Consider the following 16,370-nt stretch of genomic DNA (forward strand, 5'->3'; position numbering starts at 1 on the left):
GTAAACTTATTTTTTTATCGAGCCCTAAAAAAAACTATGGCCAACTACCCCGGAATTACCCTAATTAAATTTGTTACAAACATTGTTAGAATTAACGATAATACGCTGAAGCACTTCCGTGCCATATCCTCCCCCACACATGTACGGAACACAAATAAACCTTTAATAGCCGCTCTTTAATTAATCGAAAGCAAACACACTGGGCCGCGCTTTTTATACGCCATTACAGCCCTTTTGCTAACCGATAAAAAATGCACTGACAGGTCCCCGAAGTTACCGTTAAAATTTAGATAAGCATGCAATGTCATGAATTACCTTCAAACTGCTGTAACGCAATAAAAACAGCAATTATGAACACGCAAAAACGAACGTATCAGACAATAATTAAATTAGAACAATAAAAACATGCAAAAAGTTTCGCAGTCGGTAGGATTCGAACCTACGCTCCCAGAGGGAATCTGATTTCTAGTCAGACGCCTTAACCGCTCGGCCACGACTGCTACGGGTAGCGTAACGAAATTAAGCATTTCGTTACGCAATCTTGTTTTATATAAATACAATGAATATTTTTGGGATTCGTGGATTATTGATAATGATAAATCAGATTTTGGTTAAGACAAGAAGCATGTTTGTGATGATTTGATAAAGTCGTAAATGTGATACCGTTACATGGCATATCCTACTTTATCAATTCTCGTTTACAAGTTACAGGTAGGTAGGTAGGTAGGTCTATTGAAAATTTCTGTCAATTTTATACGTACATACTTATTCGTGGAAATTTAACCACACGACACGCATACCTAACCTACTTTATATCTGAGACAGATGCACACTCCTCTTTAGAAATTATCATGCAGAGAAGCGCAGTAAATCGCTTTTGAAACATGAAATACCGACTAAACGTGACGTGTGTTATTTTATAAAAAATATCTAAGTAGGTATATATCAAACTGAAGAAAATGGGTAAATACTAAATTAGCAATCTTAACATGTTTATTTATACTATATGTTATGTGTATATGTTTATTTATTACCAAAGAGAATTAAGTAGATCCTTTGTGATACTACGTAAACACATTTTTATCTACATGTTTACGCAGCCGGATAACATGTTCGACTATTTCAACAACTCCACACGTGGCGCCGTGGCTTAGTTGGTTAAAGCGCCTGTCTAGTAAACAGGAGATCACGAGTTCGAATCTCGTCGGGGCCTAGATGGATAAGCTTTTTGAGTGTTTTATTTTTATTTTTTATACAATATTATTTAGATCACATTTTGGATTAGTAAATAGTATAACAATCATTATTTAATTTCCTTATTTATGTTTAAATTCATTGTTTTTAACTGTAGGATTATAATTTCTACGGGAAATTGACTAAGTAGCGGTTTGTTTCTGTTTATAAATCTTATATAATAATGTATCCGATCCGTTGGTTTATAAAAATGTACTTGGAATATTCAGTTCGGCGGGATCTTGACCCCGTTTCGGCCATCTCTGTCTATTGCATATTGTGGTCATTGTGGATGAAGGTATTTTTCTATACATACTTGCTTCTAATGTACTTCTTCTCTTCTTCTGTAGGTACCTACTGTGTATAAGTTTAACCCTTTCGGCGCCACGCCTATCGTGCGTGGTTCACCGTAAACTGTCGGAATGCACGTAGTAGGTTGACATTGCATTGGGCTGTTGCCGTGCACGTCATTTGACGCCTTTGGCAGTCAAAAAGTTATATAAGTACAAAGGTTATAGAGTCTGTGGGGAAAGAGAAGAGTCGTGGAATGTATGGGGCCCAATACATTCCACGACTCTTCTCTTACCGAACAGACTCTATTGTATAAGGGTTCCATAGATGAAGTTGAAGGTAGCCTCTTGACGAACGTTGTACTTCAATTTATCCCATATTTCTAGCCACTCCAGTTTTCGGTTAGTTTGCTCACGTTGTGGTTATTGTACCTACTTTTAGAGTAGATAGGCATATTATGTGGGAAATCAAACAAACAAAGTTCATAGTAATCACTCGTATATTCACATTTTTGTCATTTTATATTATTTACACATGTACAAACAAAGGTACGATAATACTCGCCCATACAGGGCACTTCGACTTAATTACACAAATAAACTTGCTCTTCCGATAATCGACTTTTATAAAGAAATATAAGCATGCTGATGCACAATTTTAACCAAATAATTTAACGAATTTATAAAAAAAATATCAGTACGGATATGATGGTCGTTCTTGTCTACGTGACAGCGTGATAAAACGGTGTCCGTCACTTTCTTTCCCACGGTGTTAAACAGTGACAGTTATTTTATCACGTGGATAAAGATGGATAAAGCTATCCATAATAGGCTGGCTGGTTTTCAGATGCCTCCATTTTTCTGACATTTGATTATACATATTAATCTCGTAAGGTCCAATATATTTACCTATATATGCCATTTGTGGAATGTACCACATTATAGGTTGAATAATAAAATTGAATTTTTATGGCGGAACCACCGACAATAAAACAATAAGTATCCTTTTGCTTGAAGCTTCTTGAGACAAGTGAAAAAATGACTTGTGTCCTAAATATTTTACGCTCTGTTTGAGATATAGAAATAAATTATGGATTTTTGGCCTTATTTTATTTGTTATCCTAAAAAAGTACATTAGGCCTTACGAGTTTATTGTGTTGTGTCACTTAGAAAAGATAATGCAATTGGCACTTGTTTACATAGCTGCCTGATGCAACGTGGTTCTTATTGCGATAAAATGTAACACCAATTTATTAACATACGTTCAATAATAATGGATATTTACTTGTTTGCTTTTACAATGTGGGGAATAGATGGGTTGCGTAATAACAGAATACATGAATCTTAATTTAAAGGATTAAGGGTTATTTTTGAATAGCTTTAAACAAATGGCAAATTAAAGGTGTAACACTGGTTTCAAAATGAACTCTAATTAAAGACAGAGAGATAAAAAAAGAAACTTGTGGCAACAGGAGTGGTATTCCGATTGTAATAATCTGATCTTATTTTGATATTACGCTAAATACGAACTACAAGTAATATCATATAAAAATCAGATTTTTAAGACGCTTCAAGGTCTGTTCCATTATCTGTTCGGTGACTGCAATGAAGTAGCAAAACAATTGAAATGAATTCACTTTCAAAAGTTAACAGGTACATTTTTGAGACACCTAAAACTACCTTACTTTATTACGGCAATAAATTTTGATACAATTTTTATCTCGGTATTATTTTGGCACGAAACGCTAGCAAGCTAATGAACAATTAAGATATTTTATGATTCGCTTTACTACTGTAGTAATAATTTATTGTCTACAAAATTCTTTGAACAGATATTAAACGGTTACAAAGTCCTTGTTTTTATACGAAGAAATCTTTACTATATGGTCGGTGATTGGCATAATTATTTGATACTTAAAACACAGTACAGACTTCCTTGTTTAAAAATGTTAATTTTATTACACGATACAAAGAAAATAAGGACAACAATTCATTTACATTTTATCTTCACGACCTGTTACTCAACTTAGAGTACTTACGATATTATAAAAAGAGTATAAACAGTTTACATTAAAAATTTAAGAGGCTATCATGAAGTGAATAACACGACGTAAAGATCAGTAGATATCAGAGACCGATTAACCATAAAGACTGCTAATGCCCACACAGTTTCGTAGATAATGTCCCTTTAGCGATTTCATTTTGGGCGCTTTCGGCAGTGATTTCAATTGTTTGCAATTTACCCATTATTATTTGTAAAGAATATAACTTTGTATGAGATTTAGCAGTCTGTATAATTGACGTGTCTCTAATAGTTATACGTTGGCAATACTTTAGGCAAAGTCGATATAATTTTATAATATAGTCTTAATTTAGTTTATATTTTTCTCTATTAAACATCTAAAATCTTTCATAAAATCTGAGGCACATTTAATATACGTATCATACATACAATCACAATGTAACTAAACTTTAGTACTAATCGATATTTACAAACCAAGTTTAATCTAATATGGCAGTAATGAGGTTTCAAACAATAATTAATTGTAAAAGTAAATTAGATGACGATTATCTTGAATTTGTACTTTGTAATTTTGGCACAGAAGAAATTATTATTTGAATGTCACATTCAACTAAGTAACTAGACAAACAATTGAATGTTCAAACAATAATTTATCGTTTTAAAAGGACCGAAGACGAATTCAATATAACCGACATCGGACACTAAAATGTACAATAACTAAATAAAATCAGTCTCTGTATATAATCACCACTTTTCACTCAATAACACGAAAGGGTACTGCGCACTTGGTATAAGGCCCCTAACGTTTGGAATACTGTATTGTTTTATTCACTGTTTATTTTTATACACTGTCTTATTTTATTCATCGCAGTAATTATTTTTGTCTATTTTATTTATTTTATTATTCATTTCGTTTCACTGTGTTAAATGATTTTCACTTCAGTAGAAAAAAAATGGTTGTTTATTATTTTCACAGTAGTAATAGTTTGATCTCACTTTGTCTTTTAAACCGTAGTTCTTTTCGATTGTGTTTAATTTTTGTTAACTATACCAGTTTTGTTTCACTGTGTTCATTATTTAGTTCACTGTTCACTAAACTAGTTTTTGACAGTGTATTAGACGAATCTCGTGAGTTGCGTGTGGAAGTCCCTTAGGAAGATCTGTAGCTGCGGCAGAGTGGGCCGGTCGTCGGGCGACATGGCCCAGCAGTACGCCATTACAGCGAACCTGAGGAAAAAACGTTGTGTTATAAAACTTGCTTGGCGTAAGGAATTGCTTGCATGAAAGTCGTTTCTCTATGTACATATATAGCGACCGATCTCAAAAAAAAAATTAGTATCTCGTTTAGGGGGGTATGATGCAAATTATGTTAAGTATATTTTAATTAGGTATAGCTGTTTTTTTTTAGTGGTCTTTATGCGAAGAAAAAAAAAATGTTGCCTAAAAGTTAAAAAATACTAGACTTAGAGTTACAGGCTTTTTTTGTCTATTATAATTTATGTTGTTTTTGTTTCATTAATAAACTTTCGGGCACCGAGATATCGTACGCAATGCGACATAGGTATCAGGGCATTTTTCCAACTTGGCATATCCGTTACAATTTTATTTTGAGAGTATAGAGTCATTCGAATTCGAAGTAGGTACTTACAATTCATCCGGACAGTTCGCCGGCTGTTGTAACCGGTATCCATCCCTCAGATACGCTGCGACTTCAAACGGGTCTACTTCCGCGTACGGCTGGTGAGCCAACGTGGTCAACTCCCACAGCAGCACTCCCAGCGCCCAAACATCAGCGGCGGGGCTGAACTGGCGTTTGCTCAGGGCTTCGAGGGCCAGCCACTTGATGGGCCGGTTCTCGTTGTCGCCTAGGCAGTGGTAGTCCGCGGGGAACAGATCGCGGGAGAGGGCGTTGTCGGCGATCATCACTCGGAGGTTTTCGTCGACACTGTTGAAAAACAAATTCTAATTAGATTACAGTATTCAACAATACGCTTGACTCCACCGAAATAATATAAAATGGGATAAATCGCGTTTGAATTCTGTTCATCACATAAAATCTTGCGTCAAGTCAAAATGTTTACTTACATGCAATTTCTGGCAGCAATGTCCTTGTGTAAGACATGTTGCGAGTGCAAAAACGCTAATCCATCCAGCGCGTGTAGTGCCATTCTGACAACATGTTGTGTTGTAAGCGGTGGCGGCGGTGGTGCGCTCCCCGCCGCCCCGCCCACAGTCACTCCTCGACACGCCAGAAGGAATTGCTTCAGGTTTCTCCAGGTAGCGCCCCATGGGTATAGGAGGAATGGAGCAGTTTGGTCTTCGATGCTAACGCCGAGCACTGATAGTACACGTTCATGTCGCAGGCCGTAGAGCATGCAGCCTTCTTGAAGTAGCAATGATACCTGTGAAAAGAAGGTTCATTTTAGCATTGACAACTACAATATTAGCATTGACAACTACAATACAATAAAAAATTAAGGTAGAGGCAGTGTGTGGGATAGAAGTGTTAATTTACCTGCACTTGAGAAGCATGTTCTGCAACAGTCTTAACGAGCACCTCCTGTTCCCTGGCCTCCTCATCAGCGTACGTTCCCTTGTACACTCTTCCGAACGTCCCCTCCATCGCCACTGAGCGCAGTCTGACGCGACATCTCTGAATCGTCAACTCTGCTATTCTCTGTTGCAGGTCCCTCGCGCGCTCTTCCGCTGCCGCTGCGGGGATGGAAGTAGGACGTCGGTAGCTGGTGTAACTGGCAGCTGACTTGCAGGAGGAGTCTGGGAGGAAAGCGTGTGCATCCTGTTCGTCGCTGCGTGCGCGTCGGAGTTTCCTTGCCCGGGCTCTACAAGCTGCCGCCGCTACTGCCGCTATCAGAATCGCAGCGCCTGCACAACCGGCTCCCGCATAGAATATGTCCGCAGATGTAGGTGCCTGTGCAACGCTGTCAACCCTAACCGCCGGCCTGGGCGCTTCTTTTAAACAAATCTTCCTCCTTCTGAAGTGAAGCGTGGTTGATGTCGATCCCATAGAGACATTCAGTGATATCGTAATGTCCACTTCGGCAGCGACGGTGTGCGTGCAAGGCAAATCGATTTTCCATGTTCGCGGTTCCGTCGGAACGAATCCTTCTCTCGTGATGTTGAATGTCGGTGGATGCATTGCGTCCGCATGTGATACTACTTCAACGTTTAGCGAGTACGGTAACTGTAACAAAAGAAAGAGGATTTAGTCAAAATTCAAATGTGAATTTCTTGCGTAAAGAATATTTCGTCGACATAGGTATGCGAGACAAATGTCTGATCGACATAAAATTCTCAGAGGACCGCAAAACGTATCGACAAAAAAATGATTTCGCAAGAAGCGTTAACCGCGCCTTGGGAACCCAACCTGGGCCCCGAGCACTTAATTTTTTATTCAGATTTGCTATTCCAATTCCATAAATAATACCACAAATGTACGTGAGCTCATTGCATGTCCCGCCTATGTGGAGTAACGGTAACGGTTCGGAGCCATCACGACGGTAACCGTATAAGATTGACGGACAGCACGCGAACACGGCGCGGGATCAAATGTCGAGTCTCCGCCGCGGGACCACGATGCCGCTCCTTTATAGGAACACCCTGTAGCCGTAAGGTCAGACAGCATAACGTACTCAAAAATGAATACTCGCATAATTGGCATCCGAGAAATGCATCGTGAATTTACCCGCATGTTAGGCTATGTAAATAAACCTAGCAAACTTGGACTTCCTGAATTTGCATTACGTGTGTGTACAGTAGAGTTTACGCTAGGTCAACGAGGTTTCCTTTAACGGTGGATGTCAATGCGGCCTGCCACTCAGTCGTGAATAGAATCCGCGGTAATAAGCCAGTCTTGAGTTGTATTCGGTATCTGAATGACATGTTTATGTACGTGAGATAGCTAATACACGTTCGAGAGTTTACTCGTCGAGGTTTTTGCGGCGGAGCTAACAAGAGAAAATAAACATGTGTTTCACAACTACAATTTGGGAGTATATGTAGATATGATTGAGTGCCGACTTCAAATGCATGCCGCGTGTAAACCGGCAACTTTTATAATGTAACGATTAAATTAGAGTCATTATCTCGTTATTAGGCGAGCGGTGAGAGCAAAGCAAATGAAACTATTCCCCGCAGGCCGCAGCAGCTACCTAATTTATTTTGAATCGGCTGTGTACGTCGCTAGTCCCTAATATAACTGGGCCTGGAGATTCTTAATGGTTATACGCAATTGCAGATCACACTTATTTTGGTTTGGCTGCGACCAGTGAGTGTTGTGAAGCTAAATAGTCCGAGGTGAGACTGTGAAGCTAATTAAATATTATCATTGCAAGACAATAGCGGCACGATCGCTCATCGGCGCTAGTTAACCGGTCACCAAATATTTGCTGTACCTAGTCAAAGGCGCCGACTGTAAATAAGGGGCCACGATCTGATAGCGCTCCACAAAGCCGCGGAGATGACGATAAGCCCCGCCTGATCGCGAGCATATTCGGAACATTTGCTTTTTAAATCCACCCGCTCCCTGTGGAGATACACAAATTCAAATCCTAGCCGCTACCTAAGCATTAAAAGTGCCGCCTCCATATCTGTTTAAATTTAGCTGAGCTTTTCAGCTTTTAGGCCGCATATTATACAGTGTCGGTGTGTCTCGTGTACCTACTGTCTAGCGCTCATATTAAATTTCAAACATATATATTAGACAAAATAGGAGAGTTATATACCTACCTACGAGCAGTAGCGTGGTAATACATTGTAAGTAGGTACATATTTGCCTATCTTATTTTATCAAAAACTACAGCTGAAGAATTTTAATTGAAAATGTGTCTGCGCCTTGAAAAAAAGAAAACAGGCCGATGAACAAAAGACTTAACTTAAAAAGACATGACATGACTTATTTAAATATTGCTTCTATTATCATGAAGAAACAAGTAAAAAGTTAACTTATCATAAGATTTTACCCACGTCCCGGATTCAAATGGCGACGTCTCGTATTGCAGCCGTACTTATGACTTGCAAATGTCCGTCCTAAATAAGCAGATGTCTTATTGACAAGTTCACTGAACTTGTTTGCGCTGTTCTGATGCTGGTCGTGCATTGCCTATGCTCACCGAGCATGGGGTGGTTACAATTTTACGCTAGCCACTGTAACGTTGACTTCGAGATACGTAGCGATTATAGGAGCGTACTTATACTGGTTTGCTGGAGCATACGAGTCGTGATAACTATTGAAATAACATCCTGATGCTGGCCGTTGAATATGTAAAGTTGCAGTCGTCGTGACGGTTCGTATCAAAGTTCCGAGGAGTGGTCAAGTGAGGCCTTTGTTTGGAGAGGGTTCAGCGGAGAGCTTGCAAACGTGAGAGAACAAACAACAGCAGTTTTCAAAGAAACTTTATTCGTTGTGTTTGGCGCTTCTTTCATCAATTTCCTAATAATAATCTGTGCGGTGAACAACATAAGTACTTTAATTTGCAGCTCTCATAACATAACGTACAGCAATTGATTTTCAATGTTCCTTTATGCATGTAGCTGTTGTCAACTGCTCGACCTAAAAGTACCTATTAAATGCCCATCATTCTGATAACAGGCTATTTAATCTATATTGCGAGTGCAAATACCTATGTAAGCTATTATTTCTCATCGCAAGAATTCAACCTCGATGATTCTTACGAATTCGAAAAAGAGAAATTTATTTATTATTATTTATTCACCTCCAAAACCCAGCTAAAAGACCGAATGCAACCCTACGCAAGATACATATATGGAAACGCGAAAACAAATAAATGCACATATTTGGTTAGCCAGGCGGGATGCGAAATGGCTGGAGCCGAGGATTTGCATGAGGACTGAGAGTGAGGAGCGATCAAACACGCCGGCGGAGAGCTGATTACTCAGGAAAAAAGCGCTGTCGGAAACATCCGTTAATGGTATTCTCAATGCTGAGAGCAAAGACGAGTCGGAGGCCACTGGTGAGTCTGATATGAAGAACTCAGTTCTTCTAGAACCGGCGATAGAAAACTAGAAATACCTCTCAATCTTGTGAGTCGTGATAGCCTTTTTAGGTTCATGACCTTATTAAGATTTGATAAACATTATTTATTCAAAACTCGGTCATTAGGTTATTTATCAATGTATTAGAAATTAAAATTATTACTATTAAAAGCGGTGGGCCTATATAATTAAATAATAGCTTAGTTATCGAAAAACTGAATACAACTGAGTTTCGATCGAGTTTCCAAAGTCAGAAAAAACTTCTTAGTCTCGTGACTTTACCAACTGTTAACCAGTTAAATTATTTGGTTCTTACAGGTTCCGATTTCTTACAGCTTATTCAGAGAGCTCATTTCTTATTGTTCGCCTAGTGCTCAACTAGGCAAGCGACTGTAGAATAACACCCCTGAGGTACCAATAGACAAGGAAGGCAAGACAACTACGTCTAAGTTACTGCCTGAGGTTGACTTCCTGTAAACAACTTGCAGCTTTTAACTTTTTTCTTCGATAATGATCATGTTTCACGATGTTTCCATGTTTTCACCAGGAAATACTCAATATGGTCACTGATTTTCTCAACATACCTTTTAAAAACTTAGGTTAAAGACTAGCTAGACTATCGCACTTAGTTTGATGAAGTCTTCCAGAACACCCTAAGTTCAACATAAATAACAATTGCTAAACATAAAACCAAATGGTTATTGCAGTTTAGTGTGATATCTAGTTTATAGTGACATGTTCAAACGACTGGCTTTACAGCTAAAGCAATAACTCCGTTTTATTGAACGGCCAGGTAATAGCAATTCAGATATGGATAGAGTAATGTCGGGCGATAATAGCAACAGTTTGTTTACGGGCCATCTAAATTCTGCCCGGGCCGCATTTCCATGAGAATGGCTTGTTCGCCAAGTCGGACCACGGGAGACTGAATAAACTTACCTGTCCAAGTTAATTACAAAGTTTGGGAGAAGCCAGAAAATGGCGTGGCTAAAAAAACTTCAATTAAGTACATTAACAAGTATAAGTTACTGATTGAGCTTTTGTTCAGCACAGGAAGTCTTCGGTTTATATGAAAAATACTGCTCATGCATAATCATGCTGAGTGAAACATGTCGAGCGTTTTCGACTTAAAATACGTGAGTGACCCGCTTTTAATATATTTAATATAAAAATATATACTGATTGAGCCGTTCATATAAATTAATACTTAGGTGTTTTAGGTGACAGCAACAATCGCCTTGCATAAATTATTTTGATCGTATCGCTTCGTGTCATGATGCTCAATTATAACAACGGATTATAAAACCACAATTGAATGCATTGCTGACTGCATAAGAAGCTGAATGGGTGGTATATTACAATGCACATACGCCAAACATTTCATAACAATCAAGGCATCGTAAACGGAATATAAAGTAGTAACTACACGAAGATTCATTTTCAAGACAGTATTTTAAGTAACCGATACTCGTAAAAGAGACATTCTTCAGTTTATCCTAGAGCTTTAATACTCAGACAATTTATGTTCAGTTGAGCGTTCACAAATTGTGAACGATGAACATAATATTCCAAGTTAAATATGAGAGGCTAAAGTAAAACAAATGACTCGTCGTTCGAGCTATTCGTGTTCAAAAGACGACCATTAGTTATGCATCGTTTAGAATTCTGTTCATACATGAGATTACCATAAGGTTCTATTGTTTTTATCAAATCGATTGTTCAGCGGTTAGTCATTGTGTTAGTGTAATCAATCAGTATTAGAATTTACTTCCTTTAAATATAGCAAACTAGCTTAGTAATGCACCGATATACTTATTGAAATTTTCTTTATGAAAAGTTGTCAGAGGACCAAAAGTTTACAAGGAGTAAAACATTTGACCCTTTTCAATGCGTTCTTTGAATACGTGTAGATATTTCTGACAAAATCCGAGAAGTTTTGTAACTTTTTGAGAACCTTCTGCAACTAATATACTAAACTGGCTACTTTTCTATCCTTCAAAGAAGCTGAGAAAACCCGCCATGTTTAAGCCTTATAGGGAGGCTAGACGAGACGACATAAGCGTCTACATGTTTTTATCCTCTATATTTAAGTTGTATCACAACAAGTACTAGTGAACACCAAGTGACATCCCTAGTTGTAGTTAATAGATAGTCGGCGCCTCCAGCGAAATTTATTGGCCATTAAACTGTTGAAACACGGTTTTTATCTAGCTAACTCCAGTCTAATCTTGAAATTTACTTGAGACTTTGAGTTAACAAGCCAACCTAAGTAGAATTTCGAATTTTACATAAAAATTGTATTAAAGCAATTCCTATTCCTATCACGCTTTCCGCTCTTTACTAATGAATTCTTAAGATAAACGATTCATTTGGAATAATCTAGCTACATGCCATGCGAAGACGGAGCAGGAATCCTCTACTGAAAATTATACTGAAGAGTGAAGATCCCTCAAGTATATATATATCTATATTTTTAGGGTTCCGTAGCCAAATGGCAAAAAACGGAACCCTTATAGATTCGTCATGTCTGTCTGTCTGTCTGTCCGTCTGTCCGTCTGTCTGTCCGTCCGTATGTCACAGCCACTTTTCTCCGAAACTATAAGAACTATACTGTTGAAACTTGGTAAGTAGATGTATTCTGTAAACCGCATTAAGATTTTCACACAAAAATAGAAAAAAAACAATAAATTTTTGGGGTTCCCCATACTTCGAACTGAAACTCAAAAATTTTTTTTTATCAAACCCATACGTGTGGGGTATCTATGGATAGGTCTTCAAAAATGATATTGAGGTTTCTAATATCATTTTTTTCTAAACTGAATAGTTTGCGCGAGAGACACTTCCAAAGTGGTAAAATGTGTGTCCCCCCCCCCCCCTGTATCTTCTAAAATAAGAGAAATTATAAAACTAAAAAAAATATATGGTGTACATTACCATGTAAACTTCCACCGAAAATTGGTTTGAACGAGATCTAGTAAGTAGTTTTTTTTATACGTCATAAATCGCCTAAATACGGAACCCTTCATAGGCGAGTCCGACTCGCACTTGGCCGCTTTTTATGTATCCTACTGTCTCCTCCATATATTGTTTACGTCGAAATAAATCATGTTCCAGCTACATGCCTACATGTTTGTTTTGGTATGATCATCTCTAAATACAGGCGCGCTGTCCTTTAGATGACTTTATCGGTTTTTATTGTTTCGTAGCAAGAGTGGCTCAAAAGACACATTGTCTTTTGGGATATTCTCGGTGTTTGACCGTCGGTTGTAAAAAATACTAGGTTTAACAACTTTAGTCGAATTAAACAGTTCTTTCTATTTCGCTGAATATAATGAATGAACTGAAAAATTAGCAACTCACCGGTCTCCTTGTCAAGCTCTGCCACGTAAAGTGCAACTCTCCGATGGTGGCCGGCACTGGCACCACGAAGTTCAACGCGTAGAAGTTTATCTGTCCCTCTCGCACGTAGAACAGCTCCGCTGTTAATCCTGAAACAAGAGAGGGTCCCATGAGTAATGAAAATCATTTATGTAGCCTGAAACCGCCCGCAATGTAGTTTTTGGCTGTATCAAAGTTGTAGGCATTTGTTTCAGGAACAGAAAAGAAGAGAACCAACCATGCTGAAAAAAATATCACAAAATTTGACATACCTAATTGTCCACGGCATGGGAGTTCACCACGCCTGATATTGTAATATAAAGACAATTAATTAGACACATGATATCGGAGCGGTACTTATATTAGATAGTATAGATAGAACACGATAGATAAGCATAAATAACACACGTGCGACGCCGGGCAGTCTGCCGCATTCGCCGCAAATTCGGCAAAATGTCGCGTAAACAACAAATTCAAAGAACATTCATAGATCAATCCGCATCTATAATGCACGGGCCGAAAAAAGGCCAATACAAAGCCGCGGCGAGATCAAAGCAGTTCAAAAACACCGCAACTAGCGCCTGCGCCACCTGCCAACCTATTCACAAGACAATTTTTACGCGGCTGTAAGCACATCTCTGGTACAACGTGACCTCTTTAATCATAAGAACACTGCGAGAACAGAATTGATTCTTACACTGGTCCACTTGTAAAATTTGCGTTGTGAACACGCTTGGCTCCATGGGAACAGATAAACCGACATTTAAAACAAGTCGAGAATAAAATGGTAAATCGCCCAAAAACCAGTAGCCCCGTATTTCATTTTTTATGGCCCTCGTTCACATCGTTAAATTGGGCGATCCCCGTTTCTGATAAGCTGCAGAACATGGTTTTATTTAGTTGGTTTGATAAGGCCAATTTAATTAACCAACTAGATATCTCTCCAGTTTAATTCTCTGATTACTCCTGATTATTGCACTGCGAGAATTGAATTTACTTTCTATTGCCTATTAAGTATTCTCTATTAGAAGTAGGTAATGTAGTGTAGGTACCGTTGTTATTTAGAAGCTGAAAACAATAAACCATAGGTACATAACTAACACTTTCCTCTAGAAAGCAGTCGTAAAGAACAATTTAGTAATAAAGGTCTTCCTCCTTAGGTATATAAATGAATACCTCGTATGACCATTAAAAGTAATATGAGAAGATTTTACAAGTAGAGATTATGAGTGATTTCCTGCCTTGCAGTATTTCCGAGAAACGTTAATGTTTACTACATGTACCCCTTGTTATAATAGTAACTATCGAAGGTAACAAGGTCTAGTGTTTTCGACATTATGAGCTAAGGGGCTACCTCGGCTATTTAACTCTCACAATATACCCTACAACAGTGTCGTGTGACTCAGTGTGAGTAGGGCATTAGTATGAATAGCTATAAGATCCTGTTGGTGACTTGGTGTTGGTTGGTAGTGGGTGTGTTATATGTCAGACAATAATTATAAGCTGGACTTTAAATGTTAATGCCCATATTGTTTAATTTTGTCACGTAGCTAATTGGCTGATAACTTGATGAGGGCTAACGAATCGAGTCTCCGGACCCGGACAGGAGAAGTGACGGTAAAGAGAGTCAATACTCGTATACATGGTCCCAATACTCCCAATAACACTCTCTGTATATTTAAACTTTTAAAGGTGCTGTATAGTGAATATTAATAGAAAATAATAAATATCATAAATTGTAGTTTAATTAAAAAAAATTTATGTTTCCATGTATTAACCAGTTTTAGTTATCATGCGAATATCCTCTAAAACTACATACTATAACTTGCAAACCCTCATTTTATCTGTTTGTTACCAGTAACAATTAATTAATCTAATATATGGGGTCTGCTCCTCGTATATTATGGACTTAAACAGGTTTTTATTATAGCCGCGGCGGATACGTGGACATCCAAAAAAGCAGTGTGAGGCATAAATTTAGGACTTTTTGGTTGTATTTCTACTACCCTACCTTTACAGTTACGCTTATAAATGTTACCGTAAAATTGTAAACACTCGTCAGATTATAATCTCGCTAGTTACATTATAAACTGACGGTAGGGAGATTATAATCTAACCTAACCTAACCTACGTTAGATTATAAACTAACGGGTTCACAATCTTACGGTGACATAAACATGTATACGCTTTTTCAATTTATACCATTGGAATAAGCTGAATGTGTCTATACTTATTTATGAACGCGACTGTACTGAGCATTCATTGTCGCTATCGTTATAAATTATGTCCTGTGTAAACTACTAATATAAATTTTATAGACGTGTGCAAGGGTCCCTCGTTAAATTCGGGGCCAAATTATTATTATGGAAAGTAAATATTTAAGGACAAGCTAGTAACATTAATAAAGTGTGTTGAATAATAAACAACCGATTAATTTATAGACAAAATCCGCAATTTGGTGGCTCATAACTTTATTTTGTTTCCAGCTTCCAATTAATATATCGTTGTATAAATCTTAGCTTGGTTGTTTTATGGTGCCTATAGAAAGCAAATACTTATTATTATACAGTAAGTATTGGTTTCAATACAAAAAATAAAATTAAAAAAATATTTGCCGTAACTGGACAATCTTGGAATTTGTTTTCATTATATTTTTATGCTCAGTTGTTTTTATTATAAAATATCTTGAGTAGTGCATTAACGTCACATGACACTCATTGAAATAACACAATAATTTCCAATGATAAAATCACATACCATCGTCGACAAAATAAACTGACTCGTACACCTTATTGCAACGAAATAACGTCTACTTTAGGTCAAGTGTATTGCATTACATTCACATCGCCGTGCCAACCAACCGTTTCATGCAAATGAGACACTGTGGATGCGATAAAATTAATAATTTGACGCCGTTTATGGTTATTTGTTTGTTTGTCGTGACACGGCGATTACCCCTCATGTCATTTGCATACACGACAGCCACAATAACTGACAAGAAATAGACTTTAACTCGTGGCAATAAGCTTTATGGTTGGACAGTAAAATGTGTCGATGTCAAGACAGGTCGCGCGGCTACTAATCGAAGCGACACCTTCCACTGGAAATACAAGACACCTAATTAGATATGTATCTAAAAAAGACAATCGCATATCCCTATTTTTAGTAAACCCAAACGTTTCCTATTTAAAGTGTGTTAACAAATTATTATAATTTTATTAAACATAAATGTGCATTTTTATCGATTAATTATTCTTTCATCCTGAGAAAAGGGCATGAAAGTATTGTTTTCCATTCACGGAAAAGGATGATAAACAATGCTCTTCAACAAGTGAAATGGGTGCATTTATTAGGTGCGTGTGCGTGTTCTAATTAGATATTTCTATGAGAAGTACTAGTTAATCGAAAATGAATTCGCGATCCGACGAGTGTAG

General features: G+C 37.7%; 1 protein-coding gene and 2 non-coding genes across 4 annotated transcripts in view; 1 reads left to right on the forward strand and 2 right to left on the reverse strand.

The window, feature by feature from the left end:
• Positions 1-418: 418 nt before the first annotated feature.
• On the reverse strand, positions 419-500 carry Trnas-aga (transfer RNA serine (anticodon AGA)). Its single transcript has one exon. It is a non-coding gene; the product is annotated as a tRNA-Ser (tRNA).
• A 639-nt stretch (positions 501-1,139) lies between these two features.
• On the forward strand, positions 1,140-1,213 carry Trnat-agu (transfer RNA threonine (anticodon AGU)). The gene has a single exon. It is a non-coding gene; the product is annotated as a tRNA-Thr (tRNA).
• A 3,290-nt stretch (positions 1,214-4,503) lies between these two features.
• The window catches only part of LOC134647310 (tyrosine-protein kinase Dnt), a 47,219-nt gene continuing 35,352 nt past the window's right edge, over positions 4,504-16,370 (reverse strand). The window contains exons 1-5 of one of the 2 annotated variants that reach the window (XM_063501606.1): positions 6,992-7,627; positions 6,062-6,748; positions 5,632-5,948; positions 5,195-5,491; positions 4,504-4,773 (exon numbers count right to left, since the gene is read on the reverse strand). In XM_063501606.1, the coding sequence (XP_063357676.1) occupies positions 4,662-4,773; positions 5,195-5,491; positions 5,632-5,948; positions 6,062-6,748; positions 6,992-7,012 (1,434 nt within the window). In that variant the 5' untranslated portion in view covers positions 7,013-7,627 and the 3' untranslated portion in view covers positions 4,504-4,661. Of the gene's footprint in view, positions 4,774-5,194; positions 5,492-5,631; positions 5,949-6,061; positions 6,749-6,991; positions 7,628-12,918; positions 13,047-16,370 lie in introns of those variants that run through there. The other variant, XM_063501605.1, reaches the window with a different exon arrangement.

The sequence above is a fragment of the Cydia amplana genome, chromosome 4, assembly GCF_948474715.1.
Source record: "Cydia amplana chromosome 4, ilCydAmpl1.1, whole genome shotgun sequence".
In the NCBI taxonomy this organism is placed as follows: Eukaryota; Metazoa; Arthropoda; class Insecta; order Lepidoptera; family Tortricidae; genus Cydia; species Cydia amplana.